Source organism: Ammospiza nelsoni, chromosome 5, assembly GCF_027579445.1.
Source record: "Ammospiza nelsoni isolate bAmmNel1 chromosome 5, bAmmNel1.pri, whole genome shotgun sequence".
Taxonomy (NCBI): domain Eukaryota; kingdom Metazoa; phylum Chordata; class Aves; order Passeriformes; family Passerellidae; genus Ammospiza; species Ammospiza nelsoni.
This window is the reverse complement of record NC_080637.1, coordinates 6,839,514-6,857,589: the sequence shown is the minus strand read 5'-3', so window position 1 is coordinate 6,857,589 and position 18,076 is coordinate 6,839,514. Positions and strand designations below refer to the sequence as shown.

Sequence of the window (18,076 nt, the reverse complement as noted above, 5' to 3'; positions counted from 1 at the left end):
TATGGCCACACCAATGCCCACAATAAAGGGAAGAATCACAGCCCTGCTCCTGCTGACACATTATTCCTGATCCAGGCTCTGGGTAAGCCCATTTAGCTGCAGAGCTGCCTGTGTCTGGGCAGACTGGCCTCAGGAGGGGTCACAGCAGGTGCCATCCTCATCTGGACAACCTAAACAATGTCAACACTTGTTTTACACCCTCAAATTCAAGCCTTGTTATTGTCACGTGCAGTGGACAAAATTTTGTAGGTTGGTCAGTTTTTCTTTGGTAGAACTGCAATTCTGTGAACAATAGTTCTGAGGATGTACAAGCTCATTGCTGGACTGCACTAAGTAATGACAGCAAAAAATAATCTTCCCTGTAGCATGAACAGGTTTCAGTGTATTGTGGCTTTATTCTTTGCAGTTCCTTGCCCCTCCTGATTTGTGCTATTAGACCTGCTCTTTTATCTTTCCATGAAGACCTATTTCACCTAATGCCCATGTTTTCCTCTTAGCACCCCTGTGCTAACATCTCCTCTCTCTGAAACCTCCTCAGATGATTCATTTTGATTTGACAAATGCATAAGTTATTCCTTCTTCAGCCTTTCACACTGATTTTCTGTGTTTTCATTAAGGTTAATACTTCTCAGATGAAATCAGCTCTATTATTCTGTTAGTTTGCTTCTGGCCTAGTAGCATTTCCATCAGATTTTGATCATTGCAGAATATGTAGCTGTCACAACTCCCATAATAAAACTGGATTCAGGGTAAAAAAAAAGCCTATAAATCCTACTGTCGAAAGGAACCAGTTAAAAGCCAGTAAGATATTGCATCTACTTGTAATTGATGAAGAAGGTTGCAAGCAGGCTGATAAAAACCTACTCACAACAGTCAGCTCTTGTGTTACCTGAAATTATGGATGAAGCTATAGATGAGCTATAACAGGAAATAAGAATCCAGAGTCTAAAAGTGATAATTAAAACAACAGTGACAACAAGCAAAGTAAAAAACTTACTCAAATTACAATGACAAAAAAGGGATTTTCTCCTTCTTGTTGAGATAAAAACACCTGGGAGGACAAGAATAGAACTAATCCGTTACAGTTTTTTCTATACAAGCTTTTCTGACATAGGAATTTGAAATCCTGTTCCAGTCTTCCATGTACTCACAGGCACAGATAAATTCATAATTGTAGCAGATTTATTTTGATACGTGAAAATCCACTATACTCTTTTTAAATTAGGTTACATCCATCTCAGTGCTTTCCACCACAATACTGTACAAGTTCAAATGCTTGTATTATAATAAAGAAAAATTAAGACAACATCATAAAAATGAACAGTTCTATAAAACCAAGTGACTTGAGTACAGCAGGAGCTACATGTATCAGACCTAGCTGATCCATTTTAAACCTTACCCACATCTGGCTAAAGCAAGGAGTTACATAAGCCATCAAAAATGTAACATCAGATTAGTATGGTCACAAGGGCAGCAATGAAATGGCCATCTGGAGAAACATCAGGGTTCACTTCCCATTCTCGATGAATACAGCACTATTCCATTTTGCTGAAAGCTCCTCAAACAGGTTTTTTTGTGTATTACTTTCCTGGTATGTAGTATGTAAGAGATGAAGTATTTACAGGCTCACATTTATTATATATATATATATATATATATATGTATATATATATTTGATCAGCAAATATCTCATCTCTCCTCTGACTTCAGTGATTCAGCCCTGTTCTGCAGAGTAGCCATGGAGCAGAGCACTTCAAGGGAATGTTCCTGAAAGGTTTCATAGCAGCAGACACACTGCAAGTTCTGTACCACATCCATGTTGTTAATCTATGAAAACTCCTTCTCTAAAGCAGATTACAAGAAGATTAGTCACTACAGGACATGGGAAGAGTTTTTACCCTTTTCCCATTGAATTAGCAAAGCAAACTCCTGAAAATCTCCTTTATAGGACATAAGAGCTGAGCATTATTTGAGCAAGAAGGAAAAACTCCCAAGTGTTTGGCAGGTAAAATTCCAGAAGACAAAGAACTGGAGGGCATCACTCAATTAATGCAGTCCATAACATGAATCTGCAGTGTGTCCAAATCAGGTAGAATTTCTTCACATTTAGGACATGCATAAATAGAAATATTCCGCTGCTCTGGCCAGTCTTGACTATTGGTTCCTGCAAGCAGAGAAGATAAATGATGAACTATTGTATTACCTCATTTTGCTCTCTGCAGAGAGATAACCACAGGGAAGCTGTCTGCAGCCAAGCAGAGCTGCTGTAACCTGAACCTGCCCCTGAGGGCTGGAGAAGGTGCCTGCAGTACCTCTTTGGACAAGGTGAGGTGAGCGCTCCCCATCCGGCATCCTGGCTCCGTGGCGACTCTGCATCTCTGCCAGAGAGCTTCTGTGGGTAATAAACAGGTCAAGGGCTCTGAAAACAGACTCCTGTCAACTGGTCATGCATTCAGTTCACAACTGTTGCTCAGAAACAGGGCCTAGAAATGCCACTGCTTTGTGAGATCATGCCAGAGGTCTGCTGAAATCAGGGTCATGCAAGTGACACCAGCAGCAGGATTTGGGCAGCCACACACCTAGGGATCCAGGGCACCCTTCTCTGGAAAACTCCAAGGACTCTCAGCTGTTCAGGGAAAACTGCAAATTTGCTTTAGGTAGAAAAGCAAGTTAACCATAAAAAGGACTCAGTGTGCAGTTAATGTGAAACATAACTTGATTCAACTACCACAGTACTCAGAACTGTGTATTCACCACTGCCTCCTGGAGAAGCAGCAGATATCCCTGGCATACATGCAGGAAGATTTGCTGCAGAATCACAGCTAAAACTGAGGCCAAAACCCAAAGAGACTCACATGGATCAACAGAGAGAATTTACCAAGCATGCATTATCCAAAATGAAAACTTACTAAGGCACCCAATTAAGAACTAACACACGTTACAGAGATTCTACCAGAAAATTGAGAAGTTGCCAATTCATTTTTTTTCTCCTTTTAAATTCAAATTAAGCAAGAAATGTCTGCAAAGTTATTTGCCTTTCTACTGAGATGCTCACAATGTTGGTCAACACCAGAACAGAGTAACAGGACAGTGCAAAGGCAGTTCAGCCAAAGGCTGTTCTCACCGGCCAAGGTCTTCAAAGTTTTGCTGCTCTTTTAGTAGGTATGCCAGCTGGACAGCCAACTGCTCCTTCTCCTCATGGATCTTCTCTCTTGCTGCCCTCTCAGCATGGAAATCAGAACAATAAACCTCCATCTGATCAGAGAAATGAAATCAGGCTGAAAATTTGTAACTTTGAACCATATTTGTATATTACATGTCAAAATCACAAATCTGTATCATAATCTGCATCTACTCAAAACACACACACACTGCAAAGCCAAGACCTGCCCTTCTCCTAAGGTGAAGGAAGCCTAATGCTTTCTGCACTCTGTAAAAGATACTCTGAGTGCCTTACCTGGGACACAGGTATTGCCTCTGCTGTACAGAGGCAGAAAGGAGGCACAGACAAACAGTGAGGAGGTGACTTGACTGATTACACTGACATATCTGAGGTTCAGATAGTGGAACCAGGCCAAGATGCCAGTTCTGTGCCTTAAATGTGAGGCAAACCCTTTTTAGTCACTTAACACATGCTGGTTTGAGTAAAATCATTCCTAAAACATATGCAGTGATTCTTAAGCCAGTGGTTCTAAACACACATCTACTCCCAATTTGTTTGTTATGCCAGACTCCAGCATACATAGTTCCTCCTAGAGCCCCAGAATACAGTGGGTAAAGGCTCTGCAAGACAAGCCAAGTAAGGGGTGTTATGCTTTCAAGTTGAGAAAATGTATTCAGCATTCCAGAGTGAGCCATTAAATACCTCCTGGTTTCTGAATACTGGGTGGGGAAGGAGCCAGGTTGTGTAAAGAGCTGATACCTGAGCACGGAGCACAGACATAGTTTCAAGGTCCTCCTCTTGCTTAGCAATTAGCTGCTTCATTTCATCTATCTGGAGCTGCTTTGCAGCAAGGGCTTGTTCTGCCAACTCCACCTTTGCTGTCAGTTGTTCCACCACAGCTTTATCTACTCTGTCCAGCTGCAAAGAAGAATTGTGATTACGACATGAACTCCTTGAAGTGAAAGTTTGCTTCTTACTCCTCCTGTCCTTGGAAAAGGTTCCCATTTTGGTCACCAAGGGACCTTGGACTAAGACAGCAGTAATGACTGATATTTTACCTTAAAGATTAGTTTTGAGCTTTCAAACTACATTGTATCAAGTTAACAGACAACCCCCTAGTGGACACTGTAAAAGATGTTTTCCCAGTTTCTGAAATTACACAGAACAATGTGGCACTTCCACAGTGCTTCAGTTCCTAACAAGGCCTCACTGTGGCAGGCATTCTATTTAAGAATACAAAAATGTTTAGAGATTTAACTTCCCACATTTTTATAAATGATGCTGCAGGAACACTGACGTATCTATCACTTCTGTCTGAGGACTGGACTCTGTGATGCACTGCACTGCAGATTAGACCTTACCCAAAACCACCATGGAAGTACTGATGTGTGGATAAAGTTTTCTGTAACTGACACCACAGGATCTATGTTTATCAGAGCAGTGCTGCTATGTTGCATGTAATTATGTAGAAGGGATGACAGTTGTTTCCTGACCAAATTTGATTTTAAAGATGTTCTCCCACCCCTTCCCCCTCACCCCTAATTAATTATGATTCCTTCTTGTGATGAGTTTACCTCTTTGAGTTTCATTTCATCAATTTTTTTCTTTGCCTCAGTGAGTTCTGGAAGGAGCTTGCTATATGAATCCTGGAGGTTATTGTATCTTGTCCTGTTTATGACAAGAAAAGAGATGAAAATTTCAAACAATTATTTGAAATCTGAATAATGTTAGAACTTAAAAAAAAGCCACTACCAGCTCCTTGCAAATCAGCGTGCATTTCTGGTGAGAAAAAGTCATGCCCCATGTCTCAACATCTCTCTTTCAATGAGTTGTGTGCTGCTCTATCCATTGATTGAGTCAAACCAGTGTCCTTACTGATCACTGCATTTCATATTGAAGAATCCATCACTTGTTTTTTTTATATGAAGCTCACAAATTCTGTTCAATGTTATAACCTTCTTAGGAAGACATCCAAGTCTTGATTCAGACTTCAAGTGAAGGAGAATTTATCAGACAGACTCTGAAGACAATGAGCAGCTTCTGCAGCAGCTGAAGATGTGTCCTTCAGGAAGTTCAGCCTCTCTGACCAGCTTGGACTGACATTTTCACACTCCTTACACAGACTGCACATGAAAGGGAGCAGGGAGCCAAAGCAAACAGCCTCTCTTTACCTCAGCCTGACCACACACTTGACTCTCCTAGTGCAAAGATATTGTAGGGATTGCAGATCTCTTCATTAATGTCACTTTCCCAGCACTGTCAGCATCTGACTTGTCCCTGCCCTCTAGGAGGTGTCCATATTTACCCCTGCTGGTCAGTGGCACAGCTGTTGTCACTTCTCTGCTTCCTCCACTTCAATGTTACACCTGGCTCTATTCCACCTTGGACTTTATGGTTAAAGGAACATACAAGTCAGAGTTGAAAGCTCAAGTATTCCTAAGTGAGGGGTTCAGTAGAGGAAAGAATACAGACTTCTACCTCATAATCTACAAACACAGCATGGTTTCAAAGGGTACAGGACACAAAAGTAGTATTTCAGATTCAATTCTCCTTTGGCTGGGCTCCCTTGGACTTCTCTTCTTCACTGATAATGCCTGCCTGGAATACAAAGCCAAGTCATACTCACTTTTCTTCATGTGTCTTGGCTTGTTCCAGCTTGACCTCTGCCTGCATACTCTCCACCTGAAGTTCCAGCTTCTTGATGGTGTATATCAGCTGCTGCTTCTCCTCCAATTCTGATGCAGCAGCCAAGCTTTTTCTTTCCAGTACCTGGCACCTGATAGAAAAGAAAAAAAGGTTGATCTCTTCTCTCACCCTCTCCTAATGGATTTTTCCCAAGAGGCATATAGCAAAAAGAGTATTTGTTCACTTGAAAGGCATATTTTGATGAAAAACAGGGAAAGACAAAAATCAGTCTATACACAACCATCAGAAAACAAAGCTATAGAAACCAACATTAATTTTCTTACTACTATGAATCTCAAAGAACTGGAATTTGACAGGAAACTAAGCAAAAAAAATAGGGTCTTGTAACCACTTCTATAACCTACACAATTTTCTTCAAAAGCCCAGAGCTTTTCTTCAAAGCCCAGCTCATGTGAAAAGGTTATAACCAAGTCCCTTGGCTTTCTCCTCTAAAGCCAGAATAGGGATTGATTATGTGAAGGAGAAAATAGAAAAGATTTTTTCTTTACATCATGAAGTGTTACAACCCAAATCTTATAATTCAAGGCACTGAGGTTCTATTTGCAGAACTAGGTTGGCAGCTCAGACTTTCTGACAATTGCTGTATTTCTGCACTTCACCACTTACAAAGAAGAAGCACTCTTTGACAGCACTTCTATGAAACAGTTATTTTAGTTGGTATTTGTAGAGCTGGTGAGTTTCCCAAGATGGGAGTTGTCAGACAAGTACTGGGTGTCATGACAGAACTTTTGCTCTTCTGAGCCTTACTTTTCTTGAAGTTTCTTCTGAATCAATTCTGCTTCTTTTAACTTCTCATGGGCTTCCTGAAGCTCTTTAAACAGAGCACAGACTTGCAGATTCAGGGCTTCTACTTCACTGCCAACCTTTTAGAGAAAAAAAAAGAAAATTACATATGGACATTTTAAGATAGTAAAGTTACAGGCTAAGAAAGATAAGTAGGAAGTCTCACTAGAGAAAACTGCCTAAGTTAGTTTGCACAGTTACAGTCTATACTCAGTAATAAGCCCTCATCTACAAGGCTTCACAATTATTTCACACTGCACCCCCTCCATTGTTCCACTAAAGATTTCCATTTTACCACAGAGGCAGGTAACATGAGCTCTGCTGACAGGAGCCTCTGAAGAAACACAACAGTGTACATGGAAACAGCTGCCAGCACAAGGGCTGACCTCAGTGTCCACTTCAATGAGGAGTACTGGCCCAGGCTGTAACTCAGGCAGAGTGGAGATAAGAGCACTGGAAAACATTAATTAACCAAGACATCATCTGCTTTTCCTAGGAAGGGCAGACTGGTCTTGTTTAACCAAGCCTGCCCTAAAATACTTCTCCTGACCTTCAGAAGGGCACAGGTCTCCAGCAGGTCCCACAGCACACTTCCAATTCCCATGCAGCACTTCACAAACTCACACCTCACATACAAGCACTCTTAGCTGCCTGTATTGTGCAGTTGCACTGAACCAGCATGGATCTCCAAGGCTAAGGGGTTGCACTCTCACCTCACATAGAAACTTACAGCTGCAGGCACAGAAGTTGAAGCATCTGACTGGAGCTGAATCCCACCCCCAACACTCTTTCAAATCTTAATTGAGAATATCAGGACTAAGTTTCTGCTTGGAACTGCATCTCAATCTAAAATAGTTATGCCCCAACATTGTAACCCCACTGAAAACATGAACAAACCTAAAGCAGGTGCCATATGAGCTCCACGTTTAAAGTCTATTTTACAGTATGCTGTCACTGGATTCTGATCCAAAAGCTGACTTAGGCAGCAGTGAGGAAATTCACAGTCTAGATGCTTTCAGGAGGTAGAAATTATTGTATTTCTCTCTGCTTACTGGGCATGGCCAGGGCAATGTGGTATAACTGCAGTTATGCCAAGCTTCCTGAATACTTGGCCCCCAGTGCCACCCCTTTGCAGTGGCTGCTGGAATGTGGAACCACCTCTAAGATGCATCAAAGTTCACTTCCATTACCTGGGCAGGACAAGTGCCCTTTGCTCCCTGAGTGCAAGTGGAAATCTAGACTCTGAGGTTGGTGACCTCAACAAGGCAGCTCTATGTTTTTGCATCTTGACTGAGGACAGGAACTTACAGCTTCTGAACTCTCTTCTTCCTGTTCAGTTTGTGTCCCACTCTCCAGGCAGTTTCTGGTCTCCTTCTCCAGCTTTGACAGTCTGGAAAAGAGAAAGAGCCAATAATGATGGATTTGGCTTATGCTTCAGGTGAGGTTGTGACTATACAAGGATTTCATGCAAGTGATGACTCTCTTTGTAACATCACAACCACAGAAAAACCACAAGCCAGAACGGAAAGCACAGACATACAGGAAGGCCTGCACAATCATGGGGGTTCTTGAAGAACACAGGACACTGTACATTTAATTAAAATGGATGTGTAAGTCTGCAGGTGTGATGAAGGTCATGACATTCAGTCCAAAGGGATCTCTGGTACAGTCCAAAGTGCCAGCTCTTTGGAAACAGACCATTCTGTTCACTGAATCCAGTGATCAATATTGTCTCTGGTTTCCTGTGGTACTTTTAGGGGTTGAGGTTTCTAAGAATTGTTTGGTTATGGCTCATTACCTCTTCTAGGAAGACCACATAGAAGCAATTACTGTGACACCAACCTTTCATAGTAGATAATGTCTTACTCTGTTTCTCTGAAGTGGGGATCTGGAACTGCTTGGGCAATTGGCCATTCCTGAACAGTTGTGCTGATTTACACCCACAGAACGGAGACAGACCCTCATACAGGTCTCACTGTGAAAACTCTGGAATTAAACTTATTTTAGACATTTCTAAGGAGATTTTGCAAGCTCACACACTGCTAAATGTAGCATGGCAGTATCACGAAGAGGACCTGTTTTAGACATAGTGATTTGGTTAAGGCCACACACAGAGATGATTCATCCAAAGCCAAATAACTACGGAGGAGTAAATGGGGAGAAGAGCCTCAACTAGTCATCCTATCTTTCTGAATAACCCAGGGATAGTTCAAACCCAAGAGGAAATTGGTCATTTGCCTTGATCTGTGGCACTTCAGGAAATGAAAATAAAATCCCTTGCAAGAAACCTGTGGTTTATCCCTATACAGATAACCACAAAATGTTATTACAACAGAGGGCTCAGGAAATTCCTCAAATCACACTGATATTTCAGCTTGTTGCTGATCATTCAGAGACTTGGTAACTGCAGCAGCCCTGAAAGAAAACAGCTCCAAATGTTACAGTGCACCTACTTCATACCTCTCTCTGTGATCCTGCAGCTCCTCCTCAAGTTTTTCCCTCTTCTGAGTTTCATTTCTAAGGCTGCAGAGCAGCTGGCTCACAGTTAGCTCCTCAGACTCCAAATTCTTTGATTCATCTGCAGATTTGCTCCTGCTTCAAACCAAACCAGACCAGATGTAAATAACAACAGCAACCCCTTTAGCAGCACACTCCCTCAACCCTAATGCTGGAATCCAGTCTGAGAGGCCACCAATTCACACAGTGCTGGAAACAGTGCTCTGAGCAAAGGGCTCATTCCCAATTGCCAAGAGCCAAGACCAGCAGCCACAGCCCCTGTGAGTGCAAACGAAGGGCACAGGCAGGCCCCTTCCAGCTGAGGGAACAATTCAGCACTAAGCAAGGGAAGCAAAAGCAGTTATGACAATACAAAACCCAGTGCACTTATTCTGACCTATTTTGCTGCCCTTTCTGCAAAGTGCTGCTGTCCATTCCTACAAACAATTTTTTCTTACAATAAAGCATGGAACATTTCTACCTCTGCCTTGCTCCTTTATGGAAAAGAAAGCATATCCCACTAAAAATGCTCATCAGAAATCACTTTCTTGTTCAGAAAAAAAATCTCTTTAACACTTTACCCTCCTCATATTCTATAGCTCTTTTCAAAATCATATTTTGCTACTGTAAATTGAACCAGAACAAATACAAAGCTCCAAAAAATAGGATAAGTGATAAAATAATGCGTTCCATTATATCCATTTTTATGTCCATCTAGACAGAAAGTCAAAATCCCCAAACTGCATGGATAACAGGGAAGTTAGACTGTATATTTCAGAGTCTCAGCTGTAAAACAACATGTGTTTAAAGTTCTGCTTTTGTAGTTCAGAAAAGAAAGCAAAGCAGAGTCTTCTGTGTGCTTCTGAGAGCTAGAAACCTCTGGTGAGCAAAATTCAAAAGACAGTGTTCAGCCAGGATATTTTAAGTAAATAATTTTTATCAGGGGATTTTTAGTGCAGTTCTACCCTTACAGAAATAAATCCATCCTGAGTGGATCATATTTCACTGAACTTGTTAACAGCACCCGTCTGAAGTTTCAGCACTGGACAAAGGCACGTGGTGACACTGGAAATATTTTCAGAGCTACGTATGCCCCCTGTTCTTGTAGATATGGCCCAGATTCTCCTCCAAAGGTAAGCAAGTTCCACAGGGAATGTCTTATAATCAGTGTTCTCACAAGCCACAGCTAACAACAAGCTTAATACTTGCAGCTTGGTCTGTGGTCAGCAACTCTTTCAGTTTTGTCCACAACTGTAACACCCTTATTTTTTTTCCTCCTTCAACTTATCTGCATGCTGAGGGACAAGGTTCTCTGATATTACACTGAAGCACTCCCTTGCAGTGACATAGGAGTGACAACATGGAGCACAGCTTTCTGGCCTGCTATGTCCTTAGCATTTTCTGTATCCTTCCCTTTCAAAAGCAAAGGCACAAAGTAAATAAGAGTTCAGCCAAAACCATCTAGCTGCTAAACTGGGCAGTATCCAAAGTAGAAAGCTGAACAGTATCAGATGTCTATGTCCACATGGAGTAAAGGTTCAGCCAGGGGCAAGAAAGTCCCTTGTGTCCTGGTGCTGATGTAAAGATTGAATTTTGAGAAGTAACCTGAACAGAATGCTGCTACCTTAAACCCAATAACCTGAAAAGCAAGGACTGTGTTGCACTGTGTGTCTACCCCATCATGGAAACACTTCATACCAAGCACACTCCAACAGGGTCAGATCTGAAAGACTGTAAGACCTTGGACTCTTACCAACACCAGTATAACTGGGTAGAGGACAAATACTCTATTGGATGCTCTCCAATGATTAGGAGGGAACAAGTCCCTGCAGCCTCTTTGTCTTTTTTGTTTGGCCTCCCTTAAAAGTCTGAAGAGCTGGCAAGCCAGAATGTCCACAAATGCCTGCCCAACTTGCCAGAGTATGCACTCCCTCTTGTCAGCTAGTAAAAATTGGAAGGAAAAATGTCAGAGAGCTGAGGGTCTTGCTGCATGCTATGAGGTAGAGCTACTGCAATGGAGGGGTGCAAAGCCAAAGAAAAAGAGGATTTTCTAGTGCATTCCTCTTAGAAAGAAATTCCCTTACATTGAAAACAAAACTCAAGGCAGAAGTCTGAATCACACATATCACACAAGAACCTACATACATGTAGACAGCAACATCACTGGGCATTTCACCACTATTCTCTTGATGTTCCTTTGCAGTTCTATTTATTTCCCCTTCCTAGGAGAGAAAAAACCACTATTAGCTCAGTATTTTATCTAAGCAGAACAGCAGGACTTTATTTATTTAAGGAATGAAGAAAAACAGGGAGAATTGCTATATGGCAATACAGATAAATAAAAAAACTCCCACAGATAATCTTCATGTTTGGAAATTCTTAATTTAAATACTTCACATGCCTTTCCCTGTATCTCTTCCAGCTTGATTAGAGAATAGGAACAACAATGAGACTTGCCCTTCTCCATTCATCAGCAACTTCCACAGCCACTCTCCCCTGTGAAGATGACTGGGCACACAGCAAGTCAGCAGCACTGCAGGTGACTTTCAATATAAGCCCAGAGATCACTCTCCAGCCTCCTAAAAGAACAACTCTTCTTTCCCTCTACAAACCCCATTCCTTGACAAACTCCCCACTCCTACAAACCCACTTTGTAGCCCAAAGGAGAATCCTTCCAGCAAATAAAAAGGAGAATGCACCCCTATGTTTTCTCTGACAACTCCAAACAAATTTTAATTACATTTTTAAAATTTCTTGTTGCACATCTACTTTCCAAAGGAATGATATGAGAAATAGAGGGGTAGCAGAGGCTACATTTTCACATTTCAGTTTGTGAAGAGATTCCAGATACAAGAACAGTAAAAAAAGTACATTTTTTTTGCCTCTAGGGAGGCAAACTCTCTAGAGTTTTGCACTTAAGCTTTGTTTGCCTGCATCTCTATTTATCTGTCAGTAGGAAGTAAGCCCCATTTTCAAAAGAAAATGCCCCATTTATGCACAGGTGTTGCCTCTTAACAAAAGATGGTTGAAATTTCTGGGAACATCAAGACTTAACATTTTTAATTACTGCAATAGAGGCTATCCATGAAATTAATTTGCTTAGAGCTTTAGAGTGGAAGGACATAAAATAATTCCAAGTCCTTTAAGACACAAGTGCTCTACAGCAGGTAATCTAGGAATGACAGAAAGAATGACAGAATTATTTAGTCTGGCACCTGGCTGCAGGTTACTGTGCTCCCGTTGCTCCCTTTACTTACATTCATCCCAATCTCCACAAAGGAATCCTCAGCTGAGATGTTCAGCTTGAGCTGCAGCTCTGAAATGATGGCGAGCAGATCTGCCTTCTCAGCCTGGAGCCGCTGCACCTGGGCCTTCAGCTGCCTCACCTCCTTCTCAGGAGCCTCCTGGGATAGACACACCCTGCATTAGCCAACACCAGGGAACAGCAGCCCAGGAGCACACAGCCCAAACACAACAGAGTCCTGCATCCCTTCTCTTCAGGCTTGCCTGAAAACCCAACAGGACAGACTCCTAAAGTGTGTTCTAGTTCACTCAACAGAAGAAGTCTAAACTGTAAAACCAAATAAATGAAACACTGGGCATCCCACTGCTGGAAAATATGGGACTGGTTTTCTGAATGCACACATAATTAGGATGTAAATTTTTGCCTGAGTCTATGCCTTTTGCTACTACATAGGGTATCAACCAACTTCCAGAATTATTGCATTTTTTCACCCATATCCCTATTCCTCTTTTCCCAAATCTAAGATTCAAGGGAGAAAAGATCAGTGGGCAGAGAGCTTTCCCACACACCCCATTCTTAGCTTTTCCCCACCTTCTGGCTTCTTTGTACCCCATTTCCATCTATAAATACTCCCAATTCCTTGACCTTCATACAAAGTCTTAGATCCCTTCCACAAAGTCTCTGTTCCTCAGAGAACCTCCTCAAACTTCCCTCTTTCCAATTACAATAATCTCCTTTGCCTTTTCCCTTTCTCTAGGGTACTCAAAACCCTCTCTTAAGCCTCTACACAGCCAGCAAGATTCATTATTTCCTCTCCTTTAAATGCTGCTCCCCATTATGAAACATTTCCCTGTGAGTTTGTTTCTTCCTCACTTTGTAATCTGAGCTTCCACCTCCTGATAATGTTTTATAACAGCACATACCATCAATGCAAATTCTGAACAATTCCTGAAGTCTGAATTACATTCTAAGATATGATTATGCCAAATCTCCACATTATCTGTGTTGACAGTGTCTCTCATCCCACAATACCACTCTGACCCTCTGCTGTCTCTGATTTTGTGCTTATACTGTAAGAGGATGCATTTAGAGTCAGTTCCAGGGAATGATAGAGATTTTAGATTTCTCAAGCAGGCTGGAAAACTCTGGCAACAGCATCCTTCAGGCATTCAAAGTACAAGACGCTCTACAACAGGCAGAAAGATTATAAATCCTCTGGTTCCCCTTAAAAATATTCTAGATTTATGAAATTCTGAACAATTTATGAAATCCTGAATTTTCCTGACAAACCTGAAACAAGTTTTCATTCTGTAAAGACTGTGTAAATAATACTTACACAATCACACTATTTAAACGTGACTTTCTTCCCCCTTGCATCTTCTGACCTATTGGCCAATTTTGATTTACATGCTGAAACATTTCTTACAGAGCTCCATTAAACAGTCAGGAGGAAGGGAGAGTCTACTAGTGACTCTGTTGAGAAAAAGGTTAATACACTCATTTCTCATCAGACAACAGAGAATCCACATGGGTCTTGGAGGTACCAGACACCAGAATGCATCAGTTTGGCTCTGCATGAACTTCTTAATTAACTTTTCACATGACCATTTGGGACACAAAGCAGGTTTTGTTTTGATCAGCTTTGCCCACAGATGCCTTCAGTGCCACCTGCAAAATGTTGCCTGGCTACTGTGCAACCACCTGCAACATTAGAAATGATGTGTAACAGAGCCAAAGGCAGGACACAGACAGAAAGCTCAGTCACACTCAAACAGAGCAGCAGAAGCACAGATCTAATCTGACCTCAGCAAAAGAGCTTTCAGAAAAGAAGGCTGATACAATAAAAATAGATGACGCTTTTTTTTTTTTTTTGCTTGTTTACATGTCAACTTCTCCCTGGAAACCTGCTCCTGGAAACACAATAAAAAAAGCAATTAAATGATCATGAGAGACAGATAATCTAACAAGTAAAGGGAAGGATAAAGTAAAGAGATATCCAAGAGTAAATGAAAAATTAGCAAGAAATGCTAGTTCTTATTTATTATGTAAAAAAGTTTAATTATTATTGTTTACTAAATGCTAACAGAAAAAGTAAATTATCTCAGGTGTGCCATAATTTTCTGTTTCTACATTCTGAAAGGCCTCACTTTTTATAAAGTAAGTCAGGTGAAGACCATTTCTTAGAGCTAAGGATAAAAATGGAAATATTAACAAATCTCCAAACCATCCCAGTGTGATGAATCCTAGAATCATAGAAGGGACTGAATGCTCCAGATTTTCAATTCAAAAGCATGTCAATCTAACCAATTCCTTATTTACCATTTCAGCTCCTTCTTCTCTTTCCTTTAAGCTCTGAAGTTGCTGCTGTAGCTGTTCATTTTCAATGCACTTGGCCTGCAGGCACTGCTTTGCCTCCTTAAACTTTAACTCATAAAATTCTCGCTCTTCTTTCTGCTTCTCTCTCCAGGTGGAAAGTTCCTCATATCGGTCCTTCATAGCTTGGTTGTGCAACTTCATGGCTTCTAAATGGCAGCCAGAGAGAAGACATTGAATCACATCAACACTCTGTCCATGAAACAGCAGATTTCCACTACACTGAGCTCAGCATTCTTCAGCATCAAATGGGTTGGCAATAATTGGGTGTGAAATGTGAGCCTCTATCTGGCATACCTTAAATACCAAAACTAAACTTATCATAGTCCATTAGCACCATAATAAACAGCTTTAAATCCACTGCTGGGATCACATGCCCACACTCACTGACTTCTTGACTTTTTCCTAAACCAAGAAGCCAGAAGGATTGCTCACAAGAGATACCTGGTATCTTGCTGTGTGTGGTATTCACATGATCAGCCCAAAACTGCTGAACTGAGCTTCTGAAACTACCGAGACTTGGCAGGGAAAACATCCTAGACTGGTGAATTACTGCATGCAAACAGATGCTATCAAATCAAATGTCTCAAATACGCCCAACAATGCTCTCCCGCAATGTGCTGTAACATTTTAGTTAACTGGTGTGCTCTGTCTCACCCCTTGAAAATGTACGGTTTATTTGGTTAAGATTTGATTGCAAGCATTGAAATATACCAAACAACTTAAAGCCAAGTCAGTTCCCTGTAAGTAACAAAGCCAGTATGTAACAGTATCAGTCTTGCAAAATGCTCACAAGATTTTTAGGCAGAGTCAGTGAAATTATTTTAGACATGCTTGTTTTTAAGCAAGTAACTCAAAGCTGGTTACTTAAAAATCCTTTATACTTGTACTTTCCAGTTACTTCCATTACATCCTGATGTCATATGATAAACTGCCCATGAATCCTTCAGGTTATGGAAAAAAACAGAGTCTGGAGAATGATTCTGCAAGTTATGGGTTACAGCAGCTGTAAATGTTACCTTATATAAGACCTTTTAGCAAAATACCAGACGTACTTCTACAAACAACTTTCCTGCTAGATTCCCATGAGACAGAAAAGTTTGGATCACGTCCAAAAATGATTCAGGAAGAATTTAAACACCAGTGTAAAATCACAATACAGGAGATATGTGAATCCATGCTCTGCTGTCAAATAAACAGTGAGATACTTCCATCTTTTACACAGAAAATTCTCAGATCCCCCAAGTTTTGCTCTAATCATTTAAAGGAAGAAATAACTGACACCTAAATTCCAGATCCAGAAGTAAATGTATCTCAAATCATTAGGAATTTTCAGGGAAGGCTACTGGTTTCTCCCAGATGTACCCTGCCATAGCCAGCATTCCTTTTTGAAGTATGGAAGGTACAGTACCCATCCCTCCTAATGCAGCTTTGGCAAAATGTTTGTAATGGATCAAACACTTCTACAATGCAAACCAAAATAGTCCTTTAGAGGTTGATGAGCAAATAGCACATCATAGGAAGAGGTTTTTCATGTCACCCTCTAAAATACACAGTGCTTATATATAAAACTCAAGAGCAAGTAAGCCACCCTTACATTGGGTTGTTCTCCCCCTAATGTACCACACCAATTCAATTTGATGTGTGCTATCAAATATCCTATTGATGTGTTATTATCAAACTGGCATTGTCACTTGCAGAGTTGTTTATACAGCAGATGCTACCCAGCAAGGGCAAACAAGCACAGAATTCATACTCATAGCACAAAACAAACCCTTCAGAAGAGACTCAGAGCTCTTGCATTTCAAGACCAGCTCACGTGTGCAATCACCTTTTAACTCATTGTTCTCAGTGATTAGTTCTTTCATCTGTTGCACCATCTCTTCCGGAGTGTAGGTGTTAAGGGCTGGGGCTGCCATGCTGTCCACTCCATTTTCCATTTTGCTCTTGGAATGCTCTCCATTTTCAGCAGGACGGCCCTTCGACTTGCTGGACATCTCTGAAGCAGCTGTTACAAGGTTTGCCAAGAGCAAACTTTCAATTTCTTGCCAAATTATAAAGAAAGCATTATCACACACGCATTTTATTAACACATGCAAGCCACATCCCTTGTCAGAGCACACAGGCACCTTCAATCCCACTACACCAGAGTATCCGTGAGTCTAAATTAATCCCCCATGGGCCTAAAACACATGATCCCAAAGACGTCTTTCGGCTAACCAATCCTTCCTCAGGAGCGCATTTCTCTGGGAATGAAACGAGACTCCCGCATCTCCCACTCCCTTCCCATCCCTGACAGCACCCGGGCCCCGCCGCCCGGCCCTGTCGGCGCCCGGCCGAGAGCCCGTTTCCGCTGATTTTTAACTTTCATTTTCGCTTTCTCGTCCCCTCTTTCTGTTCTCCTGCAAACCCCACCGCGGTGCTGGGGAGGCTGCGGTGCCTCCACCCGCCTCTGCCCAGGCACGGCCGCTCCGTCCCTGGGCCAGACCGGCCCCCAGGAGCCGCAAAACAGCGCTTCCCCGCCTTGCCCTTCCTTCCCGCAGGCCCACCCCAGATCCGCCGAGTCACCGGGCGAGCCGGGCCATGGCGACCGCCACCCCCCCGCTCTGGGCTGGCCTCAGGGACCTCGTCCCCACTCACCCCTCACGGCGCGCCCATGGCCGCTCAGCTGACGGACGGACTGCCCGCCCTCCCCCGCCGTCCCCGCCTCCGCCTCCGCCTCCGCGGGGACTTCCCAGCCCCGCTCCTCCCGTCGCCTCCCGGGCACGCCGCGTTCGCTTCCTTCTCGCTTTCCGGCTCCTGCCCTGAGGGCCGCCGGCCCGGCGGGGCGAGAGCCAAGTCCCCCATGGAGCTGCAAGGGGGCGTGGGGAGCACTGCCCCTGAGGGGGAAAAATCCTGCGGGTCCATGAGGTTGGAAAAGGCCTCTGAGATCTTCGAGTCCAGTTTATGACTGAGCACCGCCTTGTCAACCAGGCAGTGGCATTGACTGCCACTTCCAGACTTTCCGGGACAGTGACTCCACCACCTCCCTGGGCAGCCGGTTTCAATGTCGAAAAACCCTTTATGTAAAGAAATTCCTTCCAGTGTCCAGCCTAAACTTTCCCTGGAACAGCTCGAGGCCATGTCCTCTCATCCTGACGCTGATTTCCTGGCGGCAGAGCCCAACATCCCCCCCGGGTACAACCCCAGGTCAGGGATTTGTATAGAGCGATAAGGTCACCCGTGAACTTCCTTTTCTCCAGGATAAACAAACCCAGCTCCCTCAGCTGCTCCTCACAGGGCTCATGCTCCAAACCCTTCCCCAGCTCCAC

General features: G+C 42.6%; 1 protein-coding gene across 6 annotated transcripts; it reads right to left on the bottom strand.

Annotated features, from left to right (window-relative positions):
- Positions 1-1,160: 1,160 nt before the first annotated feature.
- Positions 1,161-17,458, bottom strand: OPTN (optineurin). 6 transcript variants are annotated; one of them, XM_059472341.1, is made up of 14 exons: positions 17,406-17,458; positions 16,597-16,773; positions 14,712-14,914; positions 12,406-12,552; positions 11,294-11,370; positions 9,113-9,247; positions 7,961-8,042; positions 6,617-6,732; positions 5,790-5,939; positions 4,738-4,831; positions 3,923-4,081; positions 3,125-3,255; positions 2,313-2,392; positions 1,161-2,164 (listed from the first exon to the last, which is right to left on the bottom strand). In XM_059472341.1, exons 2-14 carry the CDS (start codon positions 16,760-16,762, stop codon positions 2,043-2,045), a joined length of 1,662 nt encoding a protein of 553 aa, XP_059328324.1. In that variant the 5' UTR covers positions 16,763-16,773; positions 17,406-17,458; the 3' UTR covers positions 1,161-2,042. The 6 variants fall into 6 exon arrangements, with proteins under 6 accessions (XP_059328324.1, XP_059328328.1, XP_059328327.1 ...); XM_059472345.1 differs by having other exon boundaries at positions 2,313-2,389; XM_059472344.1 differs by having other exon boundaries at positions 9,113-9,244.
- Between the last annotated feature and the right edge of the window lie 618 nt (positions 17,459-18,076).

Excerpts from the sequence above, each read along its gene's own strand:
- OPTN (XM_059472341.1), bottom strand. The coding sequence starts at position 16,762 with ATGTCCAGCAAGTCGAAGGGCCGTCCTGCTGAAAATGGAGAGCATTCC. Across the intron at positions 11,371-12,405 it reads TTGTGGAGATTGGGATGAAT|GAAGGGGAAATAAATAGAAC; the intron begins GTAAGTAAAGGG and ends TTTCTCTCCTAG. Across the intron at positions 4,082-4,737 it reads ATGAAATGAAACTCAAAGAG|CTGGACAGAGTAGATAAAGC; the intron begins GTAAACTCATCA and ends TCTTCTTTGCAG.